Below are 18,903 nucleotides of genomic sequence, written 5' to 3'. Positions count from 1 at the left end.
TTTCGTATTTCGACTCATGCTAAACTAGATGTGTAGCCATATATTGGGCATCTCACCTTGTGCACTATTACCAATCGTTGGTGCTGCGGATGACATAGCAGGTTTGGTCAGTTAAGATAAGCAAAACAAGTATACTCAAAAACACGTTTTTCATGCGACTTTGTCATGTTTAAAACATAGGAAAAGGTTATACATTTATATATCTTCAGTGTTGTTCACTTGTTTCAACAGTATACTGTACAAACATGCATTAACGACTCACACATTAAATGTGCACTGAACAAAAATCACTCAAAATAAAATGCAGTTTTGACAAGAGAAGAAAACATGCCATTTACAAGCATGTGTTGGCTAAACATGCATTTTTACAACACGCAACAAACACATTTAACTTAAACAAAAAATGGCTGACTAAATGATCAATTTAGCTAACAGCATTTCAAAACTAGTAAAAACTTTGGGAAAAAATTTACAGGACTCGGCAAATGCTCTTTAGTCTAAAAACACTATCAAGATTATCGTTAAAACAATAAACAAACGTAATGTGTTCATCTGGGTGCTATATCCATGCAAGTTGTTGGCTGTTGCTGTAAATATAAGTTATTGAATTAGTATAAATAATAAAGTACCTTAAAATAGACAGGTAAAACGTTGCTAACATATATTCTATCGCGCTCACAGCTCGATTTGTTTTACTATCCAGCGAGGGTGAACTATTAAGTTTCAACTGAGTTAGTAAGGAAGGTAAAGTTTAAATTTATAGCTAGTTGTGACTGAAGAGAAATTAAATTTGGATCAAAACGATTTATACTTTGTGCACATTTTTGACTATCTGTGGTGCTAAATGAACCAAAATCAAATAAGTAACATTTACATAGCTATAACGCCCTATATTTGTTGAATAGCATAGCTCGCCAAGTTAAAAAATTACAATCTGTGCTTTGGATTTGGGCAATAAGCAAAGACTTAAAAAAAGTTGTTCTCAATGTGTCATGCACAACCGAAATAGCTGTAACTTGTTTTCACAGTACGTTATTCGCAGTTAAGTGGTAAGGCAATACTTTACAATTACATGCAAATAAAGTATCACTTAATGGTTTGTTTTTCCAAACATCTAACATTTTGTAGTTCTGTAACTGAAGCAACACCACCAAATGCAAAAAAAATGTAACAAACAATGTAAATATACACACCAGTCGTATTGTTTGGGTTTTGCGTAGCTGTCCTTTTTGTTGTTGTTGTTGTTGTTGTTGTTGTTGTTGTTGCTGTTGTTGTTGTCATAGGTAAAACAAATGTACTTTTGAAATGGTAATATATTATCGAAAATTCTTTAAAGCACTTAGACAAGCGTTAGCAAAATGTTTGTCAAACAGCAAGGAATACGCTTATTTTGAGTAATTATTGCTACGTTGGGCGCATTTTCACTTGCGTTAAAATCAACTGGATTTTGGGTTGGGTTTTACCTAAATACTGCGTAGAATAAAACCGGCGATTATGTCCAGCATAAAATAATTTTGATTTTCAGTCCGAACGTAAGTTTGACGCGTCTTCTCAAAGTAACTTTATTTTAAAGGTGCAAAATCAATACAGGACAATCGAGGGTATCTTTCGTCTAAATTTAATTTATCCAGGTTCTCTTTAATACGTTTTCTTGCAATGTAGCAATTAGTTACCTGTACAGATCAACGACGCTGGTGTCCAGGTATTTGTGGCAGTACATTCTGCCGTATTGGAACCAGCTGTTGAGACGAATCCACTGACACACACTACTGTTACCTGCGTGTTGCCAGCGTAGCCAGGTGAAGCCGGTAAAGTTGGTGTAACCGATCCTCCGTTGCTCACAGTCGGAGCCGCGTCACAATAAAACGCTACGTCAAAACAATTATTTTACAATGCCTCTATTATACATAAACTGACTATGTGTTAAACCAGGGGATCCCAACGTGGGCGGTACCGCCCCCTTGTGGGCGTTGGCGAGTTACAAGGGGGCGTTTTGGGTCTTTTTCTCATTTGGGGAGCGTTGAACGCACATATGGGAGCGTTATATGAATGTACTTATGGCAAAATTTTATAAAAAAAAAGTTCACATAAAAATAGTAACAAACAGCACTGTAGGTAACTTTTAACCTTGAATGGCAACTTCCGTACTGCAAACTTGTAGTAGTTTCCCGAACATTGTTACGTAATAAATGGCTTTCTTATGTAAAGTTGTTGGTTGCTGTTGCGTTTCACCATTTTATACGCGGCAAAATGTTTGTATATTTAAAGCAGGGGTCGCCAACCTACGGCCCACGGGCCGGATTCGGCCCGCCGCTTCTTTAACAACTAGACACGAGTCCATTTCAAATACTTTTTCACTATTTTAACTTAGTACAGGCAAAAATGTTTCGCGCTTAACGCGAAAGTTTTTTCTATCTGCAGTTTGTTTACGTTTTGATTCTGTCTTTGGACTAGATCTAGATCAGCGCTTCTTTACCGTTACGCCGTGGAAGGCTGCCAAGTGCGTCGCGGACAAACGGAAAACGTATTCAAAAATATTAGACATATATTTCTTAACAATTTTTGAATTTTTTCAGCAATGTAATAAAACTTAGCAATAAATTTAAAATAAATGCCTCTATACCCCCAAAAAATCGCGCTCGCTTCGCTCCCCAGGTGCGCCCGGAATTAAAAATCTATTAAGGTTATCGCGTTTTCTCAAAGTAGCTTTGTTACACTTTTAATTAGTGATATGGATGAAAAAAATCCGAGGCCCGCCTGATTAACCGTTATCTTAACATTTAAATAACACAATTCTTAGTTAACATTTTGTGCGGCCCACAGAGACATTTCAGAAAGATATTTTACAAACCTTTAGAACAAGCGATTTTTAATTTTCTATTAGCCTACACCAGGGGTTCTTAACCTTTTTTCCCTTATTACCCATTTCTTTCCAGATCAAAGTCCCATTACCCAAAATCTAATTTCATATATTTTGCCATACTAAAAATGTATACCAGCGTTATTCAACAAAACTTAGCTCGCTCGTATCAACACTCTAAATGTGCGCTCAGCTATACTACTCCAAACAATTTCACTAAGAATACCTTTAAAAATAAACACCAACAGCAACGCAGCCATCAAGCTTACTTATAAAGCAGTTGTAGCTGAACTGATTATGAAAAAATAGCTAGGCTAGCGGATACAAGAAAAATCTTACTATTGCGTCACATAAAAATAAAACGCGTAAACCGAGCGACAAAAATGATCACTATGGCGAAACATTTTTTTTTTAACAATTCTAAAAATGATAAAACTTCACTGTGCTTTTTTGGGTAGTCAAATTTTTTACCACTTACAGCTGTGAAATTGTTTGTTACATCTATAATTATAAATATTCTGGTTCAGCTGATTACCCACCAGCTATCCTGAAATTACCCACATGTGGGTATTTACCCATAGGTTAAGAACCGCTGTATTAAAATATATATGCCCCAATTTTTTTTTGGGGAGGCAAAAGTTGGAATTTTTTGTTTAGCTTTTGTAATTGTATTAATACTGCCGTAACGAACACAAATAACAATACTAGCAAACCATTTCGAGCAGCAACTGACTGAGTGTTAACGCAATACTACAAAAACAGTGAAATAGCAAAAACTGTCTAAAAGTAATGAAACTGCATTAATGTATAGCAAACGTTATATTACTAAATCGTTTGTGACGTAACAATGCATGACAATCGAAGGTGTGGCATGCCTGTGATCGACTGTTGTGGTACCAGACTTGGACAACTAGATAAATCTAAAAAAAATGCGGCTAATTTTACTTCTAATCTAATTTGTGAATTGCTTGTTCGCTCTTATGCTAGTTCTAATCTAATTTGGATTTTACCAAAAATGCTACTTTGTCCAACGGCATTTTTAGTCTGTCAGTTCAAACACAGAATTTCAATTAAAATTTTCCGGTTAGAACGACTTGTATGTAATTTTTACAGGCTGAAAAGCATAAAAATGCATACAAATTAACACACACATATTTGCCATTCACGTTCTTATAAGAATAAATTGTGATTAAATTAAATTGGTTGTAAAAACTAAATGTAATTCTAGTTCAAATTCTAGTTGAAATTTGATTTTTTGAGAATTCGGTAATTCTAATTCTAATCTAATTTGAAAAAACTCAAAACGATCTAATTCTAATTTTAATCTAATTTGGAAAAACTAAAATGCTCTAATTTTAATTCTAATCTAATTTTGAAAAGCTAAAATAAATCTAGTTGTCCAAGTTTGTGTGGTACTGCTCATAAATGCTGCAAAACAAATTATTAAGAATAAAACATTTATAAATTTTGAGGGGCATGGCCCCTCAGGCCCCAAAGCTACAATACTATTGAAAGGCTGCAATGAACAAGTGTTTACTTGGCGGCGCTGATGTTGTGGTGGTAGTTGTCGTCGTTGTGGTTGCAGTTGTGATTGTAGTTGTTGTAGCTTCGGTTGTAGTAGTTGTCGTCGTCGTTGATGTACCCCCGTTTGCTTCAATTGCTGTATTCGTAGAATTTCAGTTGCAATAGACTTTGGATTTTTTTAATACATACAGAGTCGCCTTTATGACAACCCTTGTTAATTTGAACCCTATATGGCTAAATAATTAAGTGTGTAAATTTACTAACGATAATAGGACTGATAATTCATTAAGAGCAGCCGACTAAGTAAGAAACCAAGAGCCGCATTTCTTACTTTACATATGGACATAAATTTAATATGTCCTCGTTTATTCCTCACTCACGTACCTTTGCCCAGCTAGATTTATTGTAATTGATGCACACTAACAATATTAAGCAGGCTAAGTTAACTTTAATTGTTATTCACAGGTAGATATATTAAATAAATGCCGTCAGTATCTGCATTTTTGCAATAAAGACTTAAAAAGTGATGGAATCTCAGTCAGGGCCTGTAATAATCGAGAAATTAAACAAACAAATTGGACAATATAGATCAAAAAACCGCAAATACAACATAAAAGCCCCATAAAATCGGGCAAAGAGCCACATGCCAATATAATTTAATAATGTATCTTGTATACACTTTAGACTTATAGAGCTTATAATGTAAAACGTTATATGAAAACATAAAAAAAGAAATATAAAAGAAACATATCATAGATGTTTGTTTAAATCACAAGGATATTAGTTTATATCTTACTTTGCGTTATCCAGGTGTTATACTTGGAAACTCTCGCGTATACCCCGGGAAAGTTTGGTCTTGCGCATTCGAACCCGTAAGACGTAATTCCGATTAAATACCAAGTATTTTCGTTGATCAAGCAAACAAGCGGTCCGCCGGAATCTCCCTAAGTAAACGATTAGGATAAATTGGATTGTCTTTGCAAGAGGCCAGAATGATCATATCTTTCAAATATCCATACAACTTTACAACTTCCATAAAAATGTTACATTCAACAACAAAACGTTCTTACTCGCAAAATATACCCGGTATAAATTGCATTATCCAATTTGTTGTACAGATAATAATTTATAGACAGCATGATTTTATTTTATTATATTTTTTTGGGAAGTGTAAAGAATGGCAGGGAAGTAAAATATAATATTGTTAGCATTTGACAAATAATGGACATATTAACACTGTTTGTGCCACGATGGTAGAAAGACTGTTATCCAAAATGAATTTATCAGTAAATACTGCACACCTCTTAAGTGAAAATGACAATTAATTTAGTTGCATCATCGCAATAGGGTCAATTTAAAATATTTGCAAACACATAATAGTCGCGCGAAGTGTGATACGGACTCAAAAACAACATTATAAACCTGCGACTTACCTGGCAACTATCCACACCACCCTTTTCATGTCCGGCGCAAATGTTGCTGGTTTGTAGTTGCGAATAAGCGACTTGGCAGCTGGTTTGACTGACAATAGGAAGTCGCACTTGTTGCAAGTACGTGCTCACAGAGTTGCTGTACGCTGAGAAATATCACATAATATACGATTGAGACTAATGACTATCGATCCCAAATAGAAAAACGTTTTGCGCCCCGTATAGCCTACCGTGGCCAGGCGCATCATATCTAGGATTTTTGTTATGGGGGCATGGACATATTTTTAGAGGTGAGGTCAAACGTTTCGTCATACCGTGAACTCACAAAAGGGTTACATTTAAACGTACGTCATAAAAAGTAATCTTAAAACACTACATTTTTTAGGTTGGATAGGTGTTAAGCTATACATTTAATATAAAAGCTAACAAAGATATTATCAATACTAGGCGAAAAATTGCCTTTATATTGTTTAAATTGTTGAAACTTGGTTATCAAGATTCACGCGTTACCCGAAAAAAATATTTTTGTGGGCCATGTGCCGATGGCCATTTAAGATCTGTGAACTGAAGCTTGCTTTTCACATTCTATATGTTTAAGCCACAAAACCGACTACCTACAGCACACTAACAGGTAATATTTAACTAAACCGATGGATATAAGTGTGGTTGAACGTGATTGCTTTTTTTAGAGAAAGACATAACTGTTTTTTATACTAAAACTTAACACCGGAAAACTATATTGTGGAAATATTGAAGGCTAAGAGATGTTTAGTTATTATAAATACGACATTAGTGTGAAGTTGTCAGTATTTTATTTCTATCTTAGAATACTTACCAAGAGCACCAAACCCAGTTGCGACGCAAATTGTTCCGGTTGGAATGTCGAATTCTGTAGTGTCTGTAGGTAAGCATACAGGCCTGACACTTTCGGAAAAATTCAAAGGCGTGTCAAGGCGCAACAAGGCTACGTCGTCGTCATTGGAAGTGCTGAAACGTAAAAATGCTATACACATTCGTGTTTCGAACCACATGACTCAACCCTGTATAGCTGACACTTTGTCATTACACTGGTTAAATAAAGTATTTTTTAAAAGTAAAAACATTACTGTTTTGCCACATATGCACAGTGTATGTTTAAAAAGCAAAATACAATAATTTCCTGGTAATAGTAATAATAAGGACTCCTCAATTATTGTTTTACCTCACATAATCCGGATGGTTAAAGATGCCGGATTGTGCAACTGTAATTTCCTGGACCCCCGATATTTGCGAGGTGTAGATTATGCCTGCCTCCACGACAACACCGGTTGCACTGCGAAATATTTTTCATATGTTTTCATTTGGATACTGTTTCGCACATGTCAGCGGTTTTTCATAAAGTTAAAAGGCTTGTGTACCACGGTACACAAGGTAAGTATCAATGATCCGTTGAACTTCAAGTTAATAGCCTACCTTTTTATTACTTATTTTGCTAACCAAAGGTTTTTAAGAAAAATGTTGGAACAGATAAATCCCAATAAATGTCACCCTCGTTTAGTGCTGAAAACAAGTCATTTTAAAATACTTGAGTCCAAGTCAAGTGATTTGTGAAATAACTTAAGTCCAAATCAAGTCTTTCAAAAAATTAAGTCCAACCCGGGTCCAAGTCATCAGTTGACCAAGTCAAGTCCCAGTCAAGTCAGTATTAGAGCAAGTCAAATCACTGATATAAAAGTATACAACAAAACCTTTAAATTTGGAAAATTGTGCGACTAAGAGCCTTAACTCAATCTAAAAAAAACAAAAAAATAACATTTAGAAACGTGGTAATCGGTTTACGTGCAAAAGTTGAGATAAATAGGTTATTTACATAATAAAATGTATTTCAAACAAATTCATTTGACTGCTAAATCCAAGTTAAGCCATTTTACCGTAACGATTTAAGTCAAGTCAAGTCATGGCCTTAAGTCCTACAAACAACACTGTGCCATTTTTTACTGACGATCATCAATAGCGGTATTAGTAGGCTACTTATGGATATATTTATACCGTTTTAAAATACCAGATAGCACTCACCGATGCGTACAATGCGCCGCTGTCGCCACCCACTGGCTGTTAATGATCGAGCCACCACACAAATAGGTGCTTCCGCCTTTTGAAACAGAAAGTCGCACTTGCCAAGGCCAGGCGCCCGCTTGTGCATTCTGACCACCGACAATCCTGTGATCCTGAAAGTAGTATTTCGAAAGGCCTTGGCACATTGAAAAAAAAAGGCAATGAGAAAAAAAAGGGTGAAAAGGCAATGAGGATAGCAAAAAGTGTGACGTCAGATCTGGAAAATTGTTTGACAGTGTGTAAAAAGAAGTTTAAACCGGTACGACCGGAGTGGATTTTAGTACACAACCTTTGAAAATGTTTAAGCAGGTGACAATTCTTGCATTTCTTTTAGGTTCTACAGGTAAACGTTTGAAGGATTTCGAAGTTCAAAGGATTGTCACAAACTGGAAAATACTTGGGCTTTAAGGACTCCGGTTTTAATATTTATATCTATCTCGCCCCCGCTTTGCAATGGCCCTATGCTTTATGCATTCTATCAGATATTACAAAAGTATTTTGCCAAAAATTTCAGAGACGCAATTCATTTTTGTAAGGTAGCACAGCGAGTAAGGTAAAGTTCTCCAAGTTCAGTTTTTGTGAAAAACATGTAGGACAGAAGAAAGCCTGACAGTAGCGAACATCATAAAAAAATTCAAAAAAACAAACATTGTTGTAGTGCTTGTGCCTCTTAGAGAAATAACTGGTCGTTCCTCCCCTGTGATGCACCACTGTTTTAGACTAATCTTACACTATTTTGCAGTGTTGTAAACAAGTCATTTTGAAATAACTTAAGTCCAAGTCAAGTCTTTTGCGAAAATAACAAGTCAAGTCCCAGTCCAAGTCATCGGTTGCCCAAGTCAAGTCCCAGTCAAGTCATTATGAGAGCAAGTCAATTTCAAGTCATGTCATTGACATAAAAGTAAATTGTTAAACTATTGAAATTGGTAAAATTGTCCGATCGTAAGCAGCAATATACAGCACTTAAAGTGTTTAATGTGCAAAAATTAAAATAAATTTTAATGAAAAACACTTAATTTAATTCCAAGTTATTTGACATAATGACTTAAGTCCAAGTCAAGTCATTTTTCGAAAAGATTTAAATCAAGTCAAGTCATTTTGGTCAAAAGACTTAAGTCAAGTCAAGTCATATGAAAACAGTGACTTAAGTGCACTTAAGTGCACTTAAGTCAAGTCAATGACTTAAGTCATTACACCACTGCTATTTTGGACCACGACTATAAATAACTTACCCACAAGAAACTGGGAGCAGTCGCCACTTTTCCACACACGTCATTGCTCGTTGCACTTTGAACTGTAAAATAAAATACGCATTACTATTGCAAGCATCGGAAAAGCAATCGCCCTGCTTTCTGTGAAAATAATTCGAACAACGAACCGCATTCTATTTCGTCACTGTCGTCGGTACATTGCTTTGTTCCGTCACAATGCTGGCTGACTGGAATACAAACGCCGTTCCAGCAAGTGAACTCGGTGTCAGCACATCTGGCTGTTAAAGTGACGAATTAAATGTTGTTGATAATTATTATGTTACCCTGCAAAGCGTAAAATATTGTCAGGAATACCAAATATAAGTTTAGAACAGTAAGACTTTCTTTATAGTTTTCGTTATTCTTTGACATCATTTATGAATGAAAAAATCAACTTCTGCACACAGTAAATTTAAATTATTGTTTAAAATAGTTATATTTAGAAGCTAACACTTGTAAACAGCAATGTTCTTTTTCAAAACATAAAATTTACTGTAAAGTGGTTTACGAACCTTGAGCTGTCCAACTGATCGAGAATCCTTTAGAGATGACGTTCGAATCACTCACAAAATGTAGCCTTACCAACGAGTTGTGGGAAGTAAAATTACGCGGCGAATACGTCCCACAAAACGCCCGGCTTGCGTACTGCAAATTAAATACGCAAACTACGAAGTATAGTGTAAATATAATTGACTAACAGTTGTGAAGTGAATCAAAAAAGGTAATTTTAAATTATAAGTGAAAGCGAAACAAAGTAAAAAGAAATGGTTCGTTGAATATATATAGAATCTTTTTTTAGATTTAACTTACTAGCGTGGTCCCGTCATAGACTTGGAGTGAATCATAGGAACACTCGTCGTGACTTTCCAAGACGAAGTCGGTAAACCTCATTGCAAGAACCTTAGTAGTTACGCACTTATAATCGTAACAGGTAACAAGAAAACAAAGTGTTTGAGATTTTTATTATTTTTCTTACCTTATCAGATGTCGTAGTAATGTCCACACAGCAATTTAGGTTAATTGCGTAGTTTGATGGATAGTTTGGAGACGAAATTGTTCCAGTTGCAGCAGTGATGGTGGATGCGGTACAAATATCGTAATCAACTAAAATTTGATAAGACGTAATAAAATTCGGTAATTTTAAGATTTTTCACTTGTTAAAATAACACTTACCTGTAGTTCTGCTGGTGGACATTTCTGCGAAACAGATGTAACGCTTTTATTTGTTTAAAACAGCATGAAACTTACGTTATAAAATACGTCAATGTAAAAAAATGTTATTGTATTTTTTTACTTACAATTGTAATAAATTGTATATAGTCAAAACTTGGTATACGGTGTCGGTATATCTAAAATTATATTTTTATAAATATGTACAGTATCAGTATCTCCAAAGAGTTTATCCGAATAGGTCATTTGGAACAGGTTAACCATACAGGGCCTATATTTTAAACTGCAAAATCACATTTGTTTTAATTTAAGGAAACGTTTAAATTCAAGGAATTCCAAACAAGCATAAAGTATATAAGTTTACTTTGACTAATCCATGAGCTGAACTTTGCCACCCTAGAGTAGACACCAGGATTGTTGGATCTTGCGCATTCGAACCCGTGAGACGTGATTCCGATCAAAGACCAACTTTTCTCGTTCACAAAACACACAAGAGGTCCACCCGAGTCCCCCTGCGACAAATATTAGGCTTGTTTCTAGGCAACTATAGGCATTGTCGGGTGTTTGCAGGTAGACCGCAAGCGATAATAGTACGTGATTTTATCTACAACAAAGAACGACAAACCGTGTCATGGAATTGGAGTCGATTGATGGAGTTCTGAACAAAAGAGTGTATATTGCCTATGTATAAAGACCAATGTTATTTACTCATTGGTTGAATTAGTCATTCAACTCACTGTGTTTACGAGCATTGCGTATAAGTTTGATAACATTTCAAGAATTTGAAACTCAGTTTACGGATGATTTATTGCTTTTTTATTGTTTTATGGTCAAGTGAAAAACATGTTTTGAAGTTGAACTTCATCATTTTGCTGGCACCATCAGCTGTCGGCCGTGTTCAGACATTCTCGCGTGTTTTTTTTTGTTTTTTATTAGATTGTATACTATTTTTAAACCCTGTGTGTACTTGCCAAGGCCTACCATAGACCACTGAAACGCGTTGTACATTTCTGGTATACCTGTCAGTCCAATATTTGCTTATTTATCCCTGCGTTTTATATGATGTTGTAATGTGCGATAATTGAAATACCTGGCAAGTGTCGACGCCACCTTTGGCCAAGTTTCCGGCGCAAATGTTGCTGCCCACCAAGTGAGGGTAGGCGGTTTTGCAGCTGGTTTGATTGACAATAGGCAGGCGGACTTGCTGCAGCGAGCTGGACATGGAGTTTTCAAAACCTAAAGAGTTAATAAGTTTAAAACATATGTTATACAAAATAAATATATAGTTATCCAGCAATACAAAACCACGCGTTTATGATTATTGTTGTAATCAACAGTAAGCACAACTTATTTATTGTAGCCTATCCAACTTGCAGGTTATTTTAAATTTAGTTTGCGATGCGGATGTTTTTTGCTTCTTACAATAACAAAAATTATCATTCTTTATATTACCTATTTGCTCTAATATAAACAGTCATTTAAAGCAGATAGTATCCACACTCTACTACACGCTAAAACGGATGGTATGATGGGTCAAACATTTTGCAAACGTATCTTCCACTGCTTTATTTGAATGATAAAATCTAGAGCCATTTTTATTTGTTATCTTAATTCTTCTTACCTAAAGCCCCAAAACCAGTTGCAATACAAACGGTTTCAGCTGGGATGTCAAACTCGGCTGTGTCAGTTGGAATGCAGATTGGACGAACAGTCGTAGAAAACGTAATGGCAGTATCCAAACGAAGTAAGGCAACGTCATTCAGTAAAATAGAACTGTTTAAAAAAAATATGTATTTAGGCAATATTAGGCCCTATATTTAAATTTGAACTTTTTTGACAGCAATTTTCTATGCCATTTCAGTTTTCGTTGTTAAAGTGTTTGAAGCAAGTTTCTTTTTTCAATTTGGCTAAGGGATTTTTTACTGGGGGATTAAGGTAGCCTACTATAGAGACAACATCATTTTTTCGTGAAATCTTACTTCTGTGATGAGCAACAATGAAGTTGATTGATTATCTGATTCACAGGAACAGTCACTATCTGGTCAAGGTAGAAAGTTACTAATATCTACAAAGGGCTCCAGAGATAAATATAAAGGTAAAAAACCCTGAAAAGAAGGCCATGATGGTCACACAGATAACTTAAAACCAAGCTATAGGCCCTATCATATGCTAAAATATAACTACATATAGTTTGTCCAACGAAACATTACATTTAGCTCAGCGCAATAGATAGTTAAGCCGATATCGTTTACTACGTTTTTCGTCTCATTTGTGACATTTTTTTCTCTATAAACCATGTAAGTAAATAACTTACGAGTTGTAGTCTGGTTGGTTAATAATGCCGGATTGCGACACTTTTATTTCCTGGGCATTGCTTGTGTCAGAGACGTCGATTGTTCCTGCTGTCACGAGAACTGAGGTTGCCCTAAAATTAAACAAATTCAAGTATGTTTATAGTGTGTTGTTCTCATTAAGCTTCATCTCAAATGTAATATATGCTTATCAATGCAGTGGGTGTATAGTATACTGTATATTCAAGAAACGAAATTTCCATTGTTGGAAATTTCCAAATTACTTTTGAAACGATAGTATTTATGAACATTGATGTATGCAGGGGCAGATGTAGCCAACCTATGTTTGATTGAGATCCACTGAAATAATTTTTAGAAACTCGCCATCGATTGGTTTACTAAATAGTAACAAAAACCTTCATAAAACATTTCGAGCGTTAATTGCATTCCACCAGTGATTGAGGTTAATTTGTTACACCAAAAACGCCTTATTAGGCTTGTCTTGACAACAATTGGTCATTTAAATTCCACTTGTGTGCGACAGCTACTGTAAGACAAACACATATGTAACACATATTCGACGCGATCGCGATCGACGTGTTGGCTGCCCCTGAATTGTATGGTATTTTAATATAGCTTAAATCGTATTCGTTTAAAATTACCCGTAAGTGCAATGGGCTGCTGTCGCAATCCATAAGTCACTGATGATTGAACCACCACAATGGTAGGTGCTACCATCTATCGTGATTGTAAGACGAACTTGCCAAGGCCAATAACCGGCTTGCGCGTTTTGTCCGCCCACAATTCTGTTGTCCTACAATGTAAAATTATTTTATCAGGAGAATATCGCCAAAACGTAATACTTACAGCACTTATAAGTATTATTACGGCGATACAATAAAGAAGATATTGGGTTACAAGCTAAAATCTGAAGTTTTTTTGTCTGAGATATTCAAGAACAAGAATTTGCTAATTAAGTGTCGGTGTGCTGGCTTTTGATGTAGTATAGTCTACACACGAGAAAAAGAGTTAGGATGTATAATATGACCTCTTAAAAATGGTACAATGCCATTTAAAATAAATGGTAAGGATGACACTTAGGCCTATAATAATCTTGTAATAAGCCGAATCAAATATTGCCATGTTAAAGCCATTAAATAAAGCTTACCCATAAAAACGATGGAGCAACAGCCAGTTTTCCGCAATCTGAGTTGCTCGAAGCAGTTTGAGCTATGATAAAAAAGTAACGCTTATTTTCGTTACCTGTATTAATATCATCTATAAAATAATGTTACGTATTAATTAGCGCAAACGCTTCTGTTAATAATCTTTTCTAGTCGGGTGGTTCATTAACTGGGGCTAGTGGAACCTTAAAGGCTTATAGTTTATCTATTAATAAAACAAGTTTAACTAGAGCACATCATTCTTATTAAGATTTATGAATACAACTTATTTGACAGCTTGTATGCAGAAAACATGGTTTGTATAAAACTGATAAAAATTAGAATTACTTTATAATATGACATTAAAGAAACAATAAAGGGGTATTTATTACCAGGAAACTAAATGTTGCCCCAGGTAAAAACAACTAAGCATTAGTGGCCTGGTCAAATTATTTTCAGTTTTGCGCAATGTGGCATTGTGTTACATTTGTTATGTTTAAGTCATAAGACTCATAACATAACTTACCGCACTCTATTTCGTCGCTGTCGTCAGCACATTGCTTTGTTCCGTCACAATGTTGACTTACAGGAATACAAACGCCGTCCCAGCAGGTGAAATCGGTGTCAGCACATCTGTCTAAGAAAAGCGTTATACATACATCAAGCCCTTACTATACAAACCTATTGTCTTAAGTGACAAAAGTAAACTATATGCATGTAAAATATGTTTTTGGGCAACCTAGGTGTTGACATTTAAAGCATATCAAAAATTGATACTATTTTTACTATTTCCATGCGACTAATGCCTTGCTTGCAATACCGATTGCATTCCAACGACTTATCGCCGAAGAACTTTGACATAAAATGGTTTTCCAAAACCTAGCCAGTGACGCTATTTGGTGTAAAATATTGCTTGTATAGTAAAATTACAATGAAAAATGGTCCTTTTTGGAGTATATGTTGTTTGTAACGCGAATCTTATGCGGCCAAAAATTATGGAATCCAGTCGGACTTGTAATCAGACTGCTTGTCAAGTGGTACTAATAGACTAGCAAGGTAACTCGATTTTCTATTGATACGGAGTCGTTGTCGTTGGCCAGTGCGACATCCGGTCTTTCCAGGTACAAATCTATATACAGTACAATTTACTGTTTCAAATTCATAGTTAGGTATACACGACGCATGTTTCGTTTGAGTTTACTATAATAGCAGAACATCAAGGCCAACTGTTATCAATCTTGATTAAGCTCAAAAAGCCGCTAGTTTGTCAATACCAACCTATTGCGGTCCAAGATACAAGAAATCCAGACGCTGTTGTGGTTGGATTGCTGCGAAAAGTCAAGGCGACTTTTGAAATGTGAGATACGAAGCTTTGCGGCAGATGCGCCCCACAAAATGATTTACCGGTGTACTGAAAATTAATAATTACGACTTTGTCTCACAGTATATATGTATATTTATCGTTAGCGGAGCATGCACAAAAACTGCATTTTGCTTTATGAAAAAATAGTTTTTATTGTTTTATTTCAGTACATCCAATTTATCTAAAATTCTAAAATTACCAAGAAACAAAACAAATTGCTTACCAAATTCGTGCCATCGTACACGTTAAGAAAATCGTTTAAACAAGTATTATGATATTCCATGTCAAATGCATCAAAAGTTACCGAGAGGACCTACAGAAAATAAAAACAACGTTGAGAAATTTTACTTGCAACACTTGCAATATTACCTTTGTTGTTGCTATAGAATTTATCGAACACCTAAACGGAAAGCCGATGGACTTAAAAGATAAAGAACCACGGCTATAGATAATAAAACCATTCAAGCTTGAAAAATGTATGTACGTAACCCACAATTTTCCTAGTTCTTCTGGTCTGGTTAACCACGGATACGCTGCTCGCTTAAGATTATGTCTTATCCACAGACGATTACCTGATAAAGCTGCCCAGATGGCGAAAAACACAAAAAAGAACGATATAGCCTACCTTGTCCGACGTAGTTGTAATGTTAACGGAGCAATTGAGATTGTTCCCGTAATCTGAAGGGTAATTAGGCGAAGAAACGTTGCCACTGGCATCACTAAGAATTGTCTCCGCGCATATATCAAATACAGCTAAAAAATAGGAGGTCACGTTAAGATCATCCCAGTGTAATAACTTTTGAAAATTATATCTATCACAAATATATAATTTAAATAAATTATTTGGCTTATAGCCTATAGCTACTTTGAACACTTTTTGAAGTTATTTTTCTGTATTTTTTTTTTTACTTTTTATGCTAATTATCTGAAATTTGGTCAAAATTGGGGCTGTTTATAGATATTTCAAATGGTATTTTTTTCTTGTTTAAAATATCTAATTTTGGGTGATTTCCCGCCACATTTCTATGTGTTCAAAGTTATGTAAGGGGTATTCTAACTTTGAACACTACGTATTACAAGCACTTTAGGGCTTAATTGACAAGCTCTGTTCAAAGTTAACACTTCACATAGCATTATTAGTAAAAAAACTTGGGTATTTAAAACAGGCTTAGTGAAATAATTGCCTTTAAGTAAGAAGGGCCGCACTTTATAAAAAATCAAATCTCCCCCCCACACACACACAAAAAGACACCGCGTTCATAGAAAAATAAATATTTTTATTTAACAAAAGTTCAATAACTATACATCTAAAAGAACAACGAACAACTAAAACAATTGCTTATGCAAACACAATATTTAGGGCCCCACTCATTTAGGATCAGGAAGTCCGAAAAATCCGCGTTTGTTTATGCTGGTATCTACTATGTTGTGCTACTTTATCCCAATCATAGTCAACCTCGTCGACACAGTGTGGCCATCGCCAACCTTTACCATACTTTGCTAAGGTAGAAACCTTGGCACCTTCCATTTATATCACCTTTCAAGGGAAATTTGACCCTCTATAATTCTCACGTCCAAAACCCCATTTTCAACGATTTGGATGTGTTCAACGAACGCATCTTCTTCCACTTTGCTAAAAACTGTTAGATGGCCGGTAGTACCAGTATGTTTGTTGCTCAACGTTCCCAAAGGAATGTTGTGCATTTTGCTTGCTTTCTCTAAAGACATAGACTTTTTCTGAACCGGCCCCATCGCTGTTGAAAATATTTGACTCGAATAGGCTGCATAGTTTCGTGATTGAAGTAATCGTTAGTATGCACGAACTATGTTTTACAGTGCTTATCAATAATCTAGTTCATAAAATATGATGAATTAATGGATGTATTTTTATGTTGAAAAAAAAATTTAACTTTAGTATGTATATCATTTGCATGGTCAACGAAAGTACCACTAAGGTATAACGATTCTAAAGTAGGACATTATTTATCAATGATACTTTAATGCAACAACAACACGCATAGGCTACTTTGAACAGCACTAAACACGTATTGATGTCGCCAAAAAACTAAGTGGGTCTACGTTGAACACTGTTCAAAGTTAGACACAACAAAATAAAAAGATGACCCACTTTAGTAATTTTTAGATAATGAACGGTATTCTCAACATAAACCCAGTTTTGAATTATCTTTCGTGTGCTAATACAATTCTTAGCATTTCACTGAAAAAAATAGATTAAAACCCCTTTTACTTTCCGAGATCCAACTAGAAGTTTCCAGACTACTTACAAAGTACCAAATGTTGATAAAAGTCGTGATGCAGTTCTAGTAAAAGAGAAGTCCTTACTGTCAACATAAAAATCTTGTTTTAAAATATTCGGAAAGAGCGGGTATTGAAGTCTATTTCAGGAAATTTTCAGGAAAAAACGATTTATATTGTGTAATTTACAGACCTTAATGTATGGTGCAATGAATTTTTTAAATTAGTGTTCAAAGTTAGAGTGCTGTTCAAAGTAGCCCCTCATGAACGTAGTTCATTAACTGTGAAATTTTCGGTTTAAAACATGTTTTTTAGTTCACCGTAAATAAAAGAATGAATTTTTATACCCATTTTATACAAGTGCCGGCGTTTTATTACCCTACCTTGCGTTGCCAATAGCTGTGATCCAATAGTCAGAAATGCCAGAATCGTCGCCATTTTGCACTCCTAAATTTATTCTGGCTTACCCACTAAAAATAAAATATGGTTTCGCCATAAACTACACATATATATCTTTTAGAAAATAATGGATGAATGACGCTGATCAATTGTATTTTTATTTCAAAAATTAATTTTCCTAAAATCGCAAGACTGCGATTGACATGCTGGTATTACATTTGAAAAAATGATTTTACATTTAAAAATCATTTTCCACTCATTGCCTTAATTAAACATTCTAACCAGAATGGGCAAGTTTGTTACAAAGGGCCGCATGAGATACAATGTTAAATTTGGAAAATCTTACAGAATTGCGCAACGATTCCCTTAAAACGAGCTAAATCATACTAGGGCTACAAGCATGGTCGCCCGCACCGGGGGCAAGGGGGGAGGGCACTTGCCCCCCTCCTGTAATTTCAATGCGATAATTAGTATTATTTATAAGTGAAATATGTATTAATAATATAGTTTGAAAATATTGTACATTATCCATTTCCCCCAGTGGCGCATCCAGGGGGGCGAGAGTTCTTACCCCTTTTTGTAAGTGCTATTATCGTTTTTTGTTCGTTGTCATCGTAATAAACTGTTCGAAGCGGCGTGCTTTTCAAGTAATTGGGTCACGCGTCTTAATCTAATGCGAAGCCAAAATCGAGCGCAAAACGCCGTTTTTAGTCTTTTGTTTGGTCGACCGTAAACGCTGCAAGTTTTTCTCTTTCATTATTTGTTTAGGTTGACTGATTAGCAAGTGTGTATTCGACAATTGACAACGCTAAGTCAAACCTTCTTTCTTTTTTTTTCGCTAAAAAACGTCGAGTTATACGCAGTATGTTCCTCGCTATTTGGTCACTGCGCTAATATCCGATGTTGGTGTAACATCGACATTTGTTTAACTGAAGCAGATTCTAAAAAGAAGGTGTAATGGTGACTGTCGTGCGCGTTTCAAAGTCTCCATTTTTAAGTAATGATGGTTAACGCAAAATTACTCTAAGACCACGTGCTAAGTGTGCAATGGACACAACTTATTTCCCCTCAACCGCAGCTTGTAATTTAGCTGACTTTCACAC

At 35.4% G+C, this 18,903-nt stretch overlaps 1 protein-coding gene across 1 annotated transcript; it reads right to left on the bottom strand.

Annotated features, from left to right (window-relative positions):
* On the bottom strand, nucleotides 1-17,870 carry LOC146163751 (ovochymase-like). The gene is made up of 26 exons (XM_083382931.1): nucleotides 17,785-17,870; nucleotides 15,771-15,898; nucleotides 15,369-15,458; nucleotides 15,061-15,193; nucleotides 14,309-14,419; nucleotides 13,788-13,849; nucleotides 13,282-13,433; nucleotides 12,643-12,753; nucleotides 11,950-12,101; nucleotides 11,419-11,564; nucleotides 10,693-10,840; nucleotides 10,332-10,355; nucleotides 10,135-10,262; nucleotides 9,969-10,058; nucleotides 9,671-9,803; nucleotides 9,287-9,397; nucleotides 9,141-9,202; nucleotides 7,870-8,021; nucleotides 7,016-7,126; nucleotides 6,650-6,801; nucleotides 5,818-5,960; nucleotides 5,181-5,328; nucleotides 4,398-4,520; nucleotides 1,674-1,868; nucleotides 1,194-1,265; nucleotides 1-587 (listed from the first exon to the last, which is right to left on the bottom strand). The coding sequence occupies exons 1-26, from the start codon at nucleotides 17,837-17,839 to the stop codon at nucleotides 493-495; spliced, it is 3,027 nt and encodes a 1,008-aa protein (XP_083239057.1). The 5' UTR covers nucleotides 17,840-17,870; the 3' UTR covers nucleotides 1-492.
* Nucleotides 17,871-18,903: the final 1,033 nt, after the last annotated feature.

Source organism: Ascidiella aspersa, chromosome 2 (genome assembly GCF_963924565.1).
Source record: "Ascidiella aspersa chromosome 2, kaAscAspe10.2, whole genome shotgun sequence".
Classification (NCBI taxonomy): Eukaryota; Metazoa; Chordata; class Ascidiacea; order Phlebobranchia; family Ascidiidae; genus Ascidiella; species Ascidiella aspersa.
Note: the sequence above shows the minus strand (reverse complement) of the source record. Positions and strands in the feature narration are given on the sequence as shown.

Excerpts from the sequence above, each read along its gene's own strand:
- LOC146163751 (XM_083382931.1), bottom strand. The coding sequence starts at position 17,839 with ATGGCGACGATTCTGGCATTTCTGACTATTGGATCACAGCTATTGGCA. Across the intron at positions 15,899-17,784 it reads ACAGCTATTGGCAACGCAAG|CTGTATTTGATATATGCGCG; the intron begins GTAGGGTAATAA and ends CCTATTTTTTAG. Across the intron at positions 8,022-9,140 it reads CTGCTCCCAGTTTCTTGTGG|GATCACAGGATTGTCGGTGG; the intron begins GTAAGTTATTTA and ends TACTACTTTCAG.